The sequence below is a fragment of the Tigriopus californicus genome, chromosome 2, assembly GCF_007210705.1.
Source record: "Tigriopus californicus strain San Diego chromosome 2, Tcal_SD_v2.1, whole genome shotgun sequence".
Taxonomy (NCBI): domain Eukaryota; kingdom Metazoa; phylum Arthropoda; class Copepoda; order Harpacticoida; family Harpacticidae; genus Tigriopus; species Tigriopus californicus.
The window spans coordinates 14,667,846-14,683,467 of NC_081441.1; the positions used below are offsets into that span (position 1 = coordinate 14,667,846).

At 42.1% G+C, this 15,622-nt stretch overlaps 1 protein-coding gene across 1 annotated transcript in view; it reads right to left on the minus strand.

Annotated features, from left to right (window-relative positions):
- Positions 1-871: 871 nt before the first annotated feature.
- Positions 872-15,622, minus strand: part of LOC131893590 (vitelline membrane outer layer protein 1-like) — a 32,057-nt gene continuing 17,306 nt past the window's right edge. The window contains exon 3 of the mRNA XM_059243676.1: positions 872-1,239. Coding sequence (XP_059099659.1) covers positions 1,015-1,239 — 225 coding nt within the window. The 3' untranslated portion in view covers positions 872-1,014. The remainder of the gene's footprint in view (positions 1,240-15,622) is intronic.

Genomic DNA, 15,622 nt, shown 5'->3' on the forward strand with positions numbered 1-15,622 from the left:
ATTCATATGGCCTCTATACCTTAGGGAAAGAGTTGTAAAGAAATCTGCACCTTGCTAATTTTTTGGTACTTTTTATTTGGATTTGGATTCAATTGCCAATAAATTTGCAATTTTGGCTTCTTTCTTGCCACCTTTGGGGCTTCCATAATTTGTTCTACCTGAATCTCTAACCATTTTGATCCCTCATTCATACGTTCTTGGCGCAGGACGCACTTGACGGATTTATAGGAAAACTGTGGAATCACTCAACCTTATAAGCATACTAAAAGTTCATTACTTGTTTCCTAGAACTTATGCAGTCGTCTCATAACGAGTGGAAAATGTAGTGCAAGCCCCATAATACAAACAGAAACTAGTTTTGCAATCGCATTATAATAAAACCCAAGATTCTGTGGTCCCAAAAGCTACTTAATGATTCCTGTCTGAATTTAGCCGTTGACCTTCCGGGTACTGCCATCTCGTGGCTATGTTTTAGAACTTAATCCTGCAACTGTTTCTTCTCAAGGTTCATTCATTACCTTTAGGCTGTCTGTTGAAACTTTGGTCCGATTTCCTAGTCAAGATGTCAGAGCTGCAAGGCATATGTTTAAAATTTCGTTTCCTTGCTTCAAGAAAGGAATGAACAAGGCGAACGTGCAACATGACAAGACTAATGGTGCAGCCCTGATGACAAGTCTTGGTCCTCGAAATACGTCCATAATTTTCAGGGGTCTATGATTTGATTGAAGACTTCTACCAGACTAACGGAATTTTGACCATTCCTACCCGACACTAATTTTGAATCATCAGCGTAAAAATAGATACTGGCTTTACTACAGAGCTTCTGAAGTGGAGCAATGAAGATGATAAAAAGGAGAGTTCGTCTTTTATCATATATATTTCCCCCTCTCACTGCATTAAACAATATAGTCAACAGTCACCTCTTGATCATGTGACAAATTCATATCTTTGGTACTTTTATTGTCTCTTCTGGACAACCTTTTATCCCACGAGGTCCATCCATCATTCAGGCTTTTAATCGTATCCATGGCAACAAGTCAGTTCTACGTCATTTAACGCGGTGTCATCCCCTGAATATTGTCTATCCTCAACTCTGACTCGTATTCCACAAATCTTTTGATTCGATGGGCAAGATTTTGAAATGGTAGTACCCCAATTGGCACAATTACTTTCTTGCCAAGCTCCACTTGAAATGCAAAATAAACGAATGCAATTTGTGGCCGTATCGTCTCCGCTACCCTGAAAAAGAAACATCAGAAAAAATGAGATGTTGAGTCGGAGAAAAGTACACGTTAAACAAAATTAGCAAAAATACATTGCAAACTTGTAATTAAAAGCATGGAGAAAAACTGCAGAAAAAATGATGTCTATCGCAATTGCCATTTCTTGTTGTGGAAGAAATAGATAGGATGTATAAAAATGGTTCAAATGCCTGGGATTGCGATCTCAAAAAGCTAAAAGAAAAAAAATCATTAATTTCTAATTTGTTGGTGTATCAAGTGTTATGTGAAAAAAGTATCAAGTAAAATTAATTCCATTCCCGGTAGCGATAAGCAAGCCCGCAAAAAATCACCTCAATGTCAAGTTGGGACTTCAAAATCATGTAACGAAATTGTTAAATATTTTGCCCTTTTAGAAATTTTTTAAATATTCATGTGTTTTTTGCCGTTTTGCGACACTTAAATGTTCACGTGCTTTTTCCAAATTCCCCAAAATTAACGGTTTTGGTTTCAAATAATCCCAAAACTGCACATTTGACCGCAAAAGTTTGCACTAAAGAACATCAATATTGCATCTTGGCGTGATTGTTGCATTTTGAAACAAGTTGAATGATCCAAGTAGAAATTTTGATGTACTTTTTCGGCCGGGAAAATTGAGCCCTGCCTACAGTTCTACAGTTTTTGTGACAACCCTTATCTGAACTTATTGATAAACTTTGATACTAATTTCTATAGTTATGTTATTTGTTTTAACATTACATTTATCCAAATCTTCTTTCAGCTAGATGTTTGCAGAGCTTTTTTGTTAGCTAAAAGGGCTTAGTTTAAGAAGTCGAAATAACGGCTTATGTTTAACTTACAACAACAAATTTGAGATTTAGTGATACATCTGTATTCTATATCTGTATTGATGTAAAAGCACAGAAAAAATAACCTTTTTTTAATAAAATCTCTTTTCAACAGCGATACAACCAGACCGTTACCAAGACCACCCTCAAACAGCAAATTAGCACCATCTAAATGAATGCATAATGTGCCTCTGTTCATCTGTTTCCCAGCCGGCTCAGTCATACCAAGACATTCTACGACAAAGGCTGGCGACTAAACAACAAAAAGTGCTTCAGATGTGGTTCAAAACTATGGCACTCTCGGGAAGTCTGCCCTGCGAAGACAAGTATCTAATCTAACTTCAAAAGATGGGCCACCGAGCGGTTGTCTGCAAGAGCTCTCAACTATCTAGTGGTAGCTAAAGATTATGAAAAGAAAGATGCGTCATCTTAAGTCTCGCGACAAAGGCAAGACGACGGTGAAACGATGAACCCGAAAGAAACCTCAAGAAGCAGTTTTTCTCCTTCGAACAAACCAAGTTATCGATATGTTTTGTACCAATTCAGACAAACCTTGAACTCAAAATAACGAAAGATGCCTTCATTAAATTCAAAAATTCATTAAATATTCGTAGGGCTTATGTAGGGGTTGATCCAGTAGCAAGATTTAAGTCAGACTTGGACAAGTTTTTGACTAAAATTCCGGATCAACCTTATATTCAAGGATTAGCCAGATCAGCCAACTCCAATTCGTTGGTCGATCAAATAATATATATAAATAAAAGTCAAGTATAATAAATAATCTTCTCGTCTTCAACTGCTGGGATTCCAATCCCGGTAGCGGTAAGGAAGTCCGCACCAAAAAAAATAATCTCATTTGTACTTGTATTTTTCATTGAATGGTGGTTAAAAACTGTTTAAAAGCGACTAAAATCATATGAACAATCCCTCACTGCACCCATTTGTCCGCAGTGGCCAACATTGTATGTATGTATGTATGTATGTATGTATGTATGTATGTATGTATGTATGTATGTATGTATGTATGTATGTATGTGTGTATGTATGTATGTATGTATGTATGTATGTATGTATGTATGTATGTATGTATGTATGTATGTATGTATGTATGTATGTATGTATGTATATTTCTTAAGTGTTAGTACACTTTTAATTGCAAAATTTGTCGTTAGAATTAGTTTGGCAGAGTTTTTACAATGCATTTCATTTTTTCTTCAACAAGTTTGGTTCTGCTTCTCTCCTTGCCTCTTCTGGCATAGAGTTCCAAATTGAAGTTGCTTTAAACTCAAACGCGTTGCTGGACGTTTTTGTTGGGTGAGGTCGAGTAAGGACGTGAGTAAGGACGTGAGTAAGGATTTGTCTAGCCGAGACGTTATGCCCAAGAACAATCAACTCTGACCCGTCCAATAAGCATTTTTTCGGCTGAAAGACCACCCCGGCTCCTTGGAGAGCTTGAAAATGTGATTACCACGGTCATTGGCATGTCCGCCTCGGCCACTGGAATTTGATCATAGCTTCTTGCCAAGCAATGTTAGAAATAAGCCCGTCCCCAAAGGATTGACGTTAAAATCCCCAATGGAGATCATTACTCACTGGGCATCATTGGTTGACACATTGAGGGGCTGGAAATTGCCGCATGGTCACCAAGATCCGTCTGCTTTTATAATCACATGAACAAGCAACGACCATGGAGACTTGGAGATACATATAATGCCTAAATTCTTCACTTTTCAAACTTGATTTTTATAGCTGTAAGTTTTTCTGGAGATAATTGGCGGGGGTGGAGATTAGCGTTGCACCCATCTCATGTCGCTGAAAGCCCGTGAAAACGCGAAATAGTTTAGTTGAGGAACCTATCAATAATGCGAGCAAATTGATCTTCCCCTGTTTTAATTTTACAAATACCAGCGAGGGATGGAGTAATAAAAGTATTCGAAAATACCTGAGACTGGGCAAGGTCAATCAAATAACGTCCCTTCATATCCGCAACACGATTATTGTGATAAGAACGATTACTATATAAGAAACTTGAGCACAAAATAAGCTGACGAATATTGGCCAAATACGTGTTTTTGAGTAACAGTATCAATAAGCAATACAATAAACGAAGTGATTGTGTTAAGCCTTCATCAACCCGAAACAATGAGATTAATTTTATTCCTAATGTACGGATTTCACATCCATTCCACATGTTATAACAGTTGCTGTTATCACATCTTCTCAGAATCATTCTTGCCTCCATTGACTAGGCAACTTTTGCCAAGTTCACCATATGACAAAGAGGATTGTTTCCAATTCCTGGTAGAATTGAGGAAGAAAGGTGCTTTGAAGCATGAATTTTTATCTTCACTTGGGTCAACAACACAATCTTGCATTTTCCTTGATATGGCAATGGATGGGATTTTGATCTTCCGAGTTCAGACATGTCCAGGGGTTCACAATGAATGAAGTTGTGCCTCAGATCTGCTAAAGAACTTAGAGAAGGACCTTTTGCCGAGTGGAATATTGGTTGGCATTGGCCGTTCAGGGTGGGTGGGTTGTTGGTAAAATGAACTATGTGACTGATAGTTCGATCCCATTTGTACATTCTATGGCAGGGCACGCCCCACCCCTCTCTTACCACGTGAAGTCCACTAGGAAATGAAAGTCAAATTCACTCACAAAATAATCAAGGTGATCAACAAAATGATTGCCATGCGTACAGTCACTACAGTGAGTCAAGAGCTAGTGTTCAAAACTACGCTTTTGTTTTGAGGTTTTTCATGGCCCATAATCAGCTGTTGTCTCGTGACGGCTCTCCACAATCAGCGAGATCCAGGCAAAAGGAGATGACGCGTCTTTTACTTGAGTGTCATTGGTAGTACTTAGGAAAACATGGCCGATCTCACATTACACAAGGAAGACTAAGACCAAAAACCTCCAAGCATATTAGTTCAGTCAACACACAATACGGAGCGCCAGTTACAGAGGATGTGGAAGACACAGATGATAGAGGATCCACATCAGACGAGGATGCGCACTGTCTTTTATTGTTTGTGGCGAAAGACCATCTCAAAACATCGACTTCTCTCCAAGTCCATTTTACCATCAATGGAGTCCCAATGTGTCGGGTGGCCGATTCAGGTGCTCAGATAAACGTGATCCCAAAGAGGCTCTCCCCAACCCAAGGTTCAAATTAAGCCTTATGGCGCTTCGTTGGATCCGACACTTCCATTGGGTATGGGAACGACCGATGTCAATGGGAACAACGTTACCCTATCATCAAAATGGTATGTGGCCAAAGACACCCTGTCCCGCCCATGGGTACCTTTGTTGTCGTGCGAGACATGTGTGTCCCTTGGGGTCATTACCATCAACCTTCCTCGCTTCAACCGGAAACCAGCCAAAGGAGAAATCGCTCAAAATGACAAGCTCCTGCACCCTTTCAAGAAGATATTTACCGTGCTCACCACCATTTTAGAGGGTAGAAATGTGCTCTGGGGGTCTAAAATCATAGCTTCCACTAAACTAAGGTCAGAGGCAATTCAATTGGCTGATGGTGGATCCCATCTGGGTTCTTCAATGAAAAGGCGGTCGCGGGGCGACCCATCAAGATTTCCGGCGGCTCTCTTGATCCACAACACCACAATATCGGCGACAGTAGCGGCCCTCACCGAAATCTGTACCAATTACGATTTTCATGTCAAATAAAGATCAGAAAATGGGTCTACCTTTTGATCGATAGAGTTTAAGAGATTCAACGAACTTTATGATATCACACATTCCTATGCCGCTCCACACCACCCTAGGGCAATCCCAGCCGAAACTTTCATGAAAGTTCTTGAAAAGACGTTTCAGTTTTGCGACGGATCTAGGAATCAATGAAGGGGGCCTTACTTGATTCCCTGATAGCATATAAGAGTACCCCACACTTTGTGAGAAAAAGTGACCCCATCTCACTTATGTTTTCAAATTACAGACCGGATCTTCTGATGATCCCAGCTTTTTCGTGGCTTTCCCAGCTACGAAAAAGAAGTTATAAGAGCAAGCGATTATAACCACCGTCAGAGGACTACAAAAACTTCGACAAGAAGTCCAAAACGAGACCATCTCTTCCGTTCTTAGTGGGCAATCAGTTGTCCTACGACATCAATGTTGGACCTCAAAGTTCTCACCCAAGTTCAAGTCGTTTCCCCACCAGGTCCTCGACAGAGAAGGGCTAGCCACCTTTCTGGTTCGTAATGAGGCAAACAACCAAATTCATGTCCGTCAGGAGGACGACATGAAGGCCATCTCACAAGATTTCAAGCCAAATTCGTTCCAACCCAGCTCTTTGACATTTAAGTTCTGACTCTGCGGTGGTAAACAAACATCAATAAATAGCAACTCGTACCCCTGGACAGTTGAATAACGAAGCCGGAGGCACGCCCATTGCCCCTCTTGCCCGTAATCTGTTTTCATCAACGCTAAAGCTATGCAAACCCAACACTACGTGTTGGGGAGTTTAATCCCTCTAGCTTAGTGGACTGTATCGTTTGAGTTTTAGTTACTTCTTTATTTCTTGATTCGTACAAAAAACATGAACATTATTTTTTCTACATAATGAATAACAAGCTATTCCTTGGGGAGCGAGATCGGGAATTCTTACACTCCTCGAAGTTTCGTCTTAACATACTCCCCCCCCCCTATTCCCGATCTTGATTTCTTGAGTTTTTTTTGGACGTATATATTGGTTAGATTGGACAAATTTTGGTGATGGGTCTCCTGACCAAGCCTTCGGAGGTTTGGACTGTGACCACTCGGACGAGGTTGTCTTGTCCGGGATGCACTTCCTTAATGGTTCCCGATTTCCATTTCCCGCAAGGCTCTGAGGTGCCCACGATTATAACAGAATCCCCCACTTTGAGGTTTTCCATTTTAATTGTCCACTTATTTCTTGACAGAAGAGTAGGTAGATACTCAAGGGGTCCATCTTTTCAAAATTTGTCCCATTATCACAGTACATCAGTGTTGGTTGGTCTCTGAAATTTGTGAAGTTTCTGAGGCAATTGAAGAAATCTTGGGTAGAGAGGGAAGGTGCTGATTCGATATGAATGGCTCTCGTCGTCATACAGGCAAAGGGACATCCCCAACGTTTCTCCAATTTGTTTCTTGAGACCAATATTTCCATTGGTCCAAAAAAGTCGACTGACGAGTGATAAAAGGGCGGCTTACCAATGGCCATTTGGTCTTCCGGGATGTCGGCCATTTGTTGGTTGGCAGGATTTGCATTTGAGGTTTTGCAAAATTGACAACTCGCACGTACTTTTTTGACTGCTTCTCGTCTTCTCAACACCCAATATTTCAGTCGGAGTAACGCAAGGCCCTGATTTACTCCAGGATGAAAATTCGTCTCATGGTGCTTTCTTAAGATTAGTTGGGTGATTGGGTGTTTGGGGCATAAAATGATCGGGTGCTTCTGGTCATAATCAATCTGCGCTCAGCTGAGTCGTCCACCTGCTCGAATCAACCCCTTGTCGTCAATGAATGGGTTAAGGTCCTTGAGGCGAGAACTACGAGGCACCGCTGAACACTGTGCCAGGGCCTCAAAGTCTGTCTCAAACGACTCCGCTTGGGCACATTGGATTGCCTACACAATATTTTTGCATTGTCCGTTTGGTCCCAACAAATCATCTAAGCTTTGCGACAGTGAACACAAAATTCACGGACCCAGACTCGAACTTTGGCCGTTTTTCCTCATTTGTTGACGACAAGTCCGTCAAGTCTTCTGGCCACTATTGTTCGGGTTTCAATAGAAATTCTGGCCCCTGTATCCATTGACAGGGTGGATCGGATAATACCGACGATCTTGTGGCACAATCCGCAGGGTTCCATTTCCCGGGAACGTGACGCCATTCCTTCGCTCGGGTGAGGTTCTGTATTTCGCCTATTTGATGGGCGACGAATGGTTTGAACCCACGGGCCAGGCTCTGGATCCAGGCTCTCACAACTTTGTTGTCCGTCCAGAAAAATCTCTGTCGGATATCAAGACGTAGCACAGATTTGAGATGGTCCGCCAATCTTGCTCCAAGGATTGCTGCCTGAAGCTCGAGTTTTGGAATTGTTAGCGGCTTTTTGGGTGAAACTCTGTTCTTTGAATACACCAAACGGACGACGACTTGACGTTCCGCATTTTCTGTTCGGAGGTATGCTACAGTAGCGAACGCCATTTCTGATGGATCACAAAATACGTGAAGTTGCAAGCTGGTCGGTTTGTTTAAAGGTGACAAACAACGAGGGATGGTAAGAGCATTCATCACTTCAAGAAGGCCATCCCATGCCTCCCACCAGCCTTGTTCGTCTTGGGACAGCACATCATCCCATTCTGTTCCTCTCACTACCAATTCTTTCATTCGAATTTTTCTTGACACTGTAATTGGTGCACAGAGACCTAGTGGATCATACAGTCCACACAACCGACTCAGGAGGCCTCTCCGATTTGGCACTAGAGCTTGCTTCTGGACTTGAAAGGTAATGCTGTCAGACTTCAAGCACCATCCTAGTCCAAGGACCCTTGCGTCCTTTTTTCCATCAAGTTGAACTATCCCGTCGGTTGAACCATCCAAAGATTTCACAAAGTCAGCATTGTTCAATTTCCAGTCTCATAGGTTGAAATTACCACCTTCAAGCCCTCCGTAGATTTCCCTGCAAGTGTGAATAGCTTGGCTCGGATTTTCATAACTATCGAGATATAGTAATCGACATAAAATTGTTTATAAATTCTTGTCTTAGCTTCCTCTGAACAAATTGAATCTTCTGCAGTCCTGTGAAGCGTTCTAATGGCCAAAAATGGAGAAGATGTATCTCCAAATACAACACTGACCATTTGATACACATCAATTGGGTCGTTTGGCGTTAGTCTCCATAGAAATCTGTGGTACCGAGCGTCTTACTCCTTGAGCTTCAACCGGCTAAACATTGCTTCGATGTCGGAACTCACGGCAATTGGAAACTCTCGAAATCGCACAAGTACGTCCATCATGTCGTTTTGTAAGGCAAGGCCACGAGTGAACTTCGCTTCTAGCCCAATCAATCTTTTCTTTGCCATATTGAAGTTGTTCTCAGGTTTTCCTGACCTGGGCATCCAGGGTAAGGACACTTCATATCCTGGGGCATTGTTCAATTTTCTGAGACTGTCATTGATGGTTTTCAAGGCATATTGGTCTTGTAAGGAGTATTTCCATGTTTCGTCCTTCTTTTCGGCCCCATAGGCCTCAGACGCAAAATAGTCTCCCAATTGAACTTCCAAACTCTTATCTGGACATACGGTGAAGTTGCTCCATGAATGGTTGGATTCAGCGTCTGTTGGACGAATGCTACCTCGGCAAACCCATCCAAGCTTGGTTTTGAATGCGTAGGGATCTTCGGGGTTTCCCCATCTACATTCCAATGGTTCCAGCACAGAACATGCATCCAGTCCGAGTAATAGCTCAACTGGCTCATCACTGCTAGAAAGATCGAGGTCTTTTAGATGCTCCCATTTCGTTTGAAGCCATTGTCCTCCATAAAGATTTTTACACACTTTGGAAAGAGATCGTACTGTCAATTCAAACTTTTCTTGAGTTGAGACAGGACCAATATGAATACTTTTCTTGGACGACCGAACACGACTAGACGTTGTAGTGCCATGGACATTCCAAATCTCCCTTTGGTCAAGGGGGAATCCCAATTTTTTCAATAACATTTCAGAGGCAAATGAAGTATCGGACCCTTCATCCACCAATGCATTTACCACCTTCTCTCCTCTAGGTCCAAAACATTTGAATGCGATTATTCCCAGTACGATGTTGGGTTGGATCTTAGCGACGTTGGCCATCGCATTGACGTCTCCTGGTGGTTGAGATGCTCTTGACGATCTTGAATCGTTTGGAGATCGACCTGAGTCATGTAATAGGAAATTATGGGAGCGTCCACATCCCAACGAACACTGCGTTTGTTGGACACAATCTCGTATTGCGTGGCCTCGATTAAGACACAAAAAGCAAAGCCAATTATCATGAACAAGCTTTCGCCTTTCATGATAGGTCATTCTCTTGAACTTGGGGCATTCCGGTAGCTTATGACCTCCTTTGCAACTCAAACAACCGGGCGTTTGAAACGTGGAATTTGAATTTACTTGACGTCGGTTCAAACTGGTACCATGTTGTTCATCCAGAGCAAAACACCTGCGATCACGATTTGTAAGATCAATGAGCCAATGGCACAGAAGGTCTAATTTCTTTTGTTTGGGAAAGTCTCTTGAGAGATAGTCCCACGTATTGAATGTCTCTTGGTCCAGTTTTCTTTCTAAATTTCTCACGAGTTGTCCCCCAAAGAGTATCCCCAGAAGCGACTCTTTCCTTAATTATCAAAAGGTGACCTTGAACCTCATAAGCAAAATTGGCCAAGCTTGTCGGATTGCGGGGTCTAACTTTAGGCAACCGTTCCAACTCGTTAACGTGTGCCTCAACAATCAAGCTCTCGTCGCCATATACATGATGCAGGATTTTTAGTGCTGCGTGATAATGCTCTTGGGAATTGCCGTACCAACGTGCCGTACAGATAAGGCGTCGGCAATCATCTCCTAAAGAGGCTTTGAGTATACCCATTTTCTCGGGAGCTGATTTGTCGGAGTTGTGGATTAATGCTTGAAACATATTAGCCCATTCACTAAATTCGAGGATTTTGCCGTTAAACTTTGGCATCTTGATGTCGATGGTGGTTCTTGCTCCTCTGTTAGTGCCATGTTCGTAGTACTGACTCGGGTTGGCCATCCAATTGATCGTTCTCGATTCATCACATGGTGGGCTTGTATCAGGGTCTAAGACCTCGCTCCTGAAGTTCCCCGGATTGAACTCGACCTCTTATAGCCTGATGTACATTTATAGCTTGTTCTCTCCCGTGAATCTCTTCTTGAACTTCATCACGATTTTGCGACGTTCTCTCACTTGGAAGGGGAGGATCTCGAGCATAACGCCCCTGCATTTCACCGAGATCGTCTTCCATGGAACCAAAGACAGTCGTTTCTTCGTCTTTGCGGCTTTCCAAGTGGTCATGTACATCTGCCGTCACATTTCTTACCCGCTGTTCTTGTTCCAGTAGGTACATCTCTATTCTTTCCTGTTCGTCCTCACCAAAAATAGTTGTCAAGCATTCCTTCACCATATCTTGGAGTTCTTGGAGCACTTTTCCCAAAGCAGCAAGGTCCATCCTGATTCTTGTTCTGGACACCCTTGTCAACGACATCAAGCTCTTCTCCAAACCTCTGAAGTGTCTCGCTCTGGGTTCTACTATAGACTGACGTTTATTCACGTAGATGACCAGGGTTACCACATTACCCCCCGTTCAAGATAAAACACGGGAAAAAAATAAGATAAAAGAAGCAATATGAGGAAGTAGGAACCGTTAAAAGCGGAATTGACAAAATTATGCTTGGAAAAACTTAGGTTTGTTGATCGCACGACCAGAACGTGTTGTGATTGGCGTAGTAGTTTCACCGATTGTATCAGAAATGCCAAAAGCGGGCTTCAGCCTTTCAATGGAAACGGAATCGACTTTTCCTGAGCGATCTACAATGAAAAATTTCTTTTTCCGTTGTAAGACTCGGAAGGGTCCACGGTAGGGCCGATCAAGAGGTTTTTTGACAGAAGAAACCACTTCCCACACATATGTACATGAATCCATACCCTTCATGAGGCGATCAGGTTTCGACGAAGTTTGAGAGTGCCATGATGAAGGGACAAAAGATCTACTGGAAATGGCTTGGCGTAATTCAGACACAAATGTACCGGGTTGGGCATCGTTACACTTGGAGGAGAAGAAGGCTCCAGGGAGACGAATGGGAGCCCCATAAACCATATCGGAAGCACTATAGCCAATATCTTCTTTCACAGCCGAGCGTATTCCAAGTAAAATGGAGGGGAGGTGTTGGCTCCACTTAATGTCACCGTTCAAACGAGCTTTCAGGGCGGATTTCATGTGACGGTGAAAGCGTTCAACAATCCCATTCGAGCACGGGTGATAGGCTGTGGTGGATTTCGTAGTTGTGCCAAGAAATGTACCCAAGGAGTGCCACAAGGTGCCGACAAACTGTCGACCACGGTCGCTTACAATAGTAGCAGGACACCCAAAGCGAGCAATCCAAGTAGAAAAGAAGGCTTTAGCACAAGTTGCAGCAGTGGCGTCTGGTATAGGCGTGGCTTCAGGCCACCGGGTGAATCTATCGATCATTGTCAAAATATATATCATGCCATCTGAGGGTGGCAACGGGCCGACAAGATCAACATGAATGTCCATAAACCGAGCTTCAGATGTGGGAAATGGAGTCAACGAGGGACGGTTGTAAGTTTGAATTTTAGAAGCCTGGCAATCAATGCACTTCTTAACCCAATCGGAGACATTGGAAGCAAGATTTGGCCAGGAAAATGAGTCCTGGACTAGTTTCACCGAGGCCTTGACACCTGGATGAGCAAAGCCATGCACATGATCAAAGACCTGTTTCCGCATGGACTCGGGGACGAGAGGTCTTGATTTGCCNCCTTGGTGCATAAATTTAACAGAAAATTGTTCCATTTAAGATTATTTGAAACCAAAGCTGTAATTTTGTGGGAAATTTTGGTCAAAAAACACCTGAAAGTTTAAAATTGTCCCGAAATGACAAGATATTTGAAATTAAAATTAAAAAAGTCTCCTCATCACTCTTATTTCACTATCTCACATAACCTCAGATCATTCATTAGAAAAGCAAGAATTTTTGTTTGTATCTGTCTTCACATGATTTCGAGAGTTTTGAATTAATCAGAAACAGTCATGATTACTCCTTACTAACGCTATGTTTCCTTGTTTTGCCGCTAAAGTTTGTTCAACTCTTACCTCGCAGCCCCTATATAGGATTCTTTATTTCTAGAATGTTCCTAAAACCAGAGTATGCTTTTCTGTTGGATTATGATACGGTAGTAATGCATGAGTGCAATAAACAGGGCTTGAACCGTTGATAAAATAATTAGCTCGTTATCGTTCCTTTTTGGAAAAAGTCCGGCTAGCGTTGTAGAGTGGGAGGTTAGTCCAGATGGGTACATTCCCATTTCGAAATCGACATCTCAGTCGTTCGAAAAGCTGGAAGAATTCGCGATCTTGCGCAATTTCTCCCAGCATGTTTGTGTAGCCACTAGAGAGAATAGCGTCTTTTCCAATGACCCTGATCTGATCCAGTATGTCCATGTGACACCTACTAATCTGTCAGATCATCATGTTCTCGAGATAGGGTCGACCATTACTCAAAAGCCGGTGTGCTCTAGAGTAAGACCGGCCAAAAAGGTCGGTCTGGCTAAGTTCAAGTTCAAAGATGAACATTGGCCGTTGATTATGGCAAGATTAGAAGAACTTGACCTGATTTCAATTCTGAAACAGGAATCGTCCATAGATGTNAAAAAAAAAAAACGCGTCACCATTTCTCGTTAACATTGAAGAAAAAAGAAACCAAACTGCGAAAAAACGTTTACGCGAGTTTTTAATGTTTAATAAGTATGAAGTGAAACAAATGATTCCTGCCATCATCTATTAGATCCCATCAGTGGCAAGTAATTCATTGCATTTGAGACGGAATTTAAATAAAGGCGGGTAGGAAACCTTGGTAAATTTAATAAACTCGTCAAATAGAGAGGAAAGTAACGGTAACAGGGGGGCTAAAACATTCCGTTTCCATTACTTTTTCAGAAAAGTAACGCGTTACTCAAAGCCCTGGCAATTTCTGATGGGATCAAGGAAATAATCATGGGAAGTTGCGACTTACGTCAACAATTTACATTTTCAGTGACATATGGCATCACTAACAGAATATCGGAAACCCGTTAGTTAGTCACAAAAAGTAACCCTGACTTTTCTTTGATCAAACCAGAGTGGCCTTTTCGGTCAAATCGAAGAAGTAACAATTAGAGGAGTAAAAATCGAGTTTGTTGGGGTTTTTAATGCAGCTGAATCGGTAAACAATGGACAATGCAAATCCAGCCGATTGAAAAATAAGATACCCTACCCTTATAGCCTTTCAGCTGTCAGCCATTCGCTCCGAAAACGAGTCTGCGTGGCTAGCTCGCACCGCGCTCTATAGGGCTAGTCAAGTAAACGCGTTCATGGACAACTGACGTTATTCCATGGAGTAAAATCAAAGACAACATGCCCAGCCAAACCCCACTGTGCATGCATTGGATTTTGACATTTTTTCCATTTTACATGCTTGTCTAGGCAATTAGCAGTGTGGTATTGAGCCAATTTGATAGTGCGTTCACTTATTCACAACAAACACGCTCATTTAGTAGGGTTTTGAAACACAACTCGCTCAAAATCACTCAATTGTTGAAAATTCAATTGGTGAATGGTGCGAGTTTACTGTGATGTTTGTCTTAGTTCTCTCTCCCCAAAATGCCCAAGATCAGGGTGCCGGACCACATTTTTCCTTGAATTTCCTTTACTTGACATCCCCTATAAGTTTTGCCCCTATAAGATCATGAAGTTCAAACTTGTTGAATTTCTTGATATCCATGAAGTCCTTCCTCCTAGCCAGCATGGGTTCCGACCACATTTTAGCACGGTTACCCAACTGATTGAACAAATAGAGCAGGTTGTTGAGGGACTAGAGAGCCATGAATCAGTTGATGTAGTTTATCTCGACTTTGCCAAGTCCTTTGACAAGGTAGATCATGGACTTTTAGTTAACAGGCTCCATGAGATTGGGATCCAAGGCAAGGTTCTCAATTGGTTAAGGAGTTTTATTTCTGGTAGGAAGCAACTGGTTATGGTTGAGGGATCCCTTAGTGACATACATGATGTCAAGTCAGGTCCTCCCCAGGGCTCCATTTTGGATCCTCTCCTTTTCATCATCTTCTTTGCTCCGCTTCAGAGGCTTAGTAGTAGTAACGTCAGTATCTCTTCCTATGCAGATGATACAAAATTGTTAGTTGTTAGGAATGGCCAAGATTCCAGTAGCCTTGCAAAGGACTTAGATCGAATCTACTCTTAGGTAACTGAGAGTAATATGGCCCTGAACGGAATGAAATTCCGCTCAATGACAATTGGGTCAACTCCTTTAGATACTCCACTCATAGATAATGGAGGTAAAGATATTGAGCAGGTCTCATGTATGAAATATCTAGGTGTAGTCCTCCAAAATAATGGAAAGTTCAATGAGCATAACCAATTGAAGGTGGGAAAGGCTTTTCAAATGTGTGGTAGGATATAAAGATGTTTTACTAGGAACATCACAGGATTGAGAGAGCTCTCATATTGGGAGAGGCTAAAGAAGTAGGGACTGTACAGTGTTCAGAGAAGGTACGAAATGTATCTGATACTGTACGTCTTCAAAAGTATCCTTGAGCTTTGTCCCAACCCAGGATTTAGGGTCAATTCAAGTGACCGCAGAGGCTTAATGTGCTTTTTGAGAGCACCTTCAAACCCTCGAGAATCCAGGCTAGTTCGAACAATGAAGTCCACATCTCTTCTTTCTCGGGCTCCTTCATTGTTTAATTTGCTTCCCTCTAATATTCGTAGGGAATACGTAGGCCT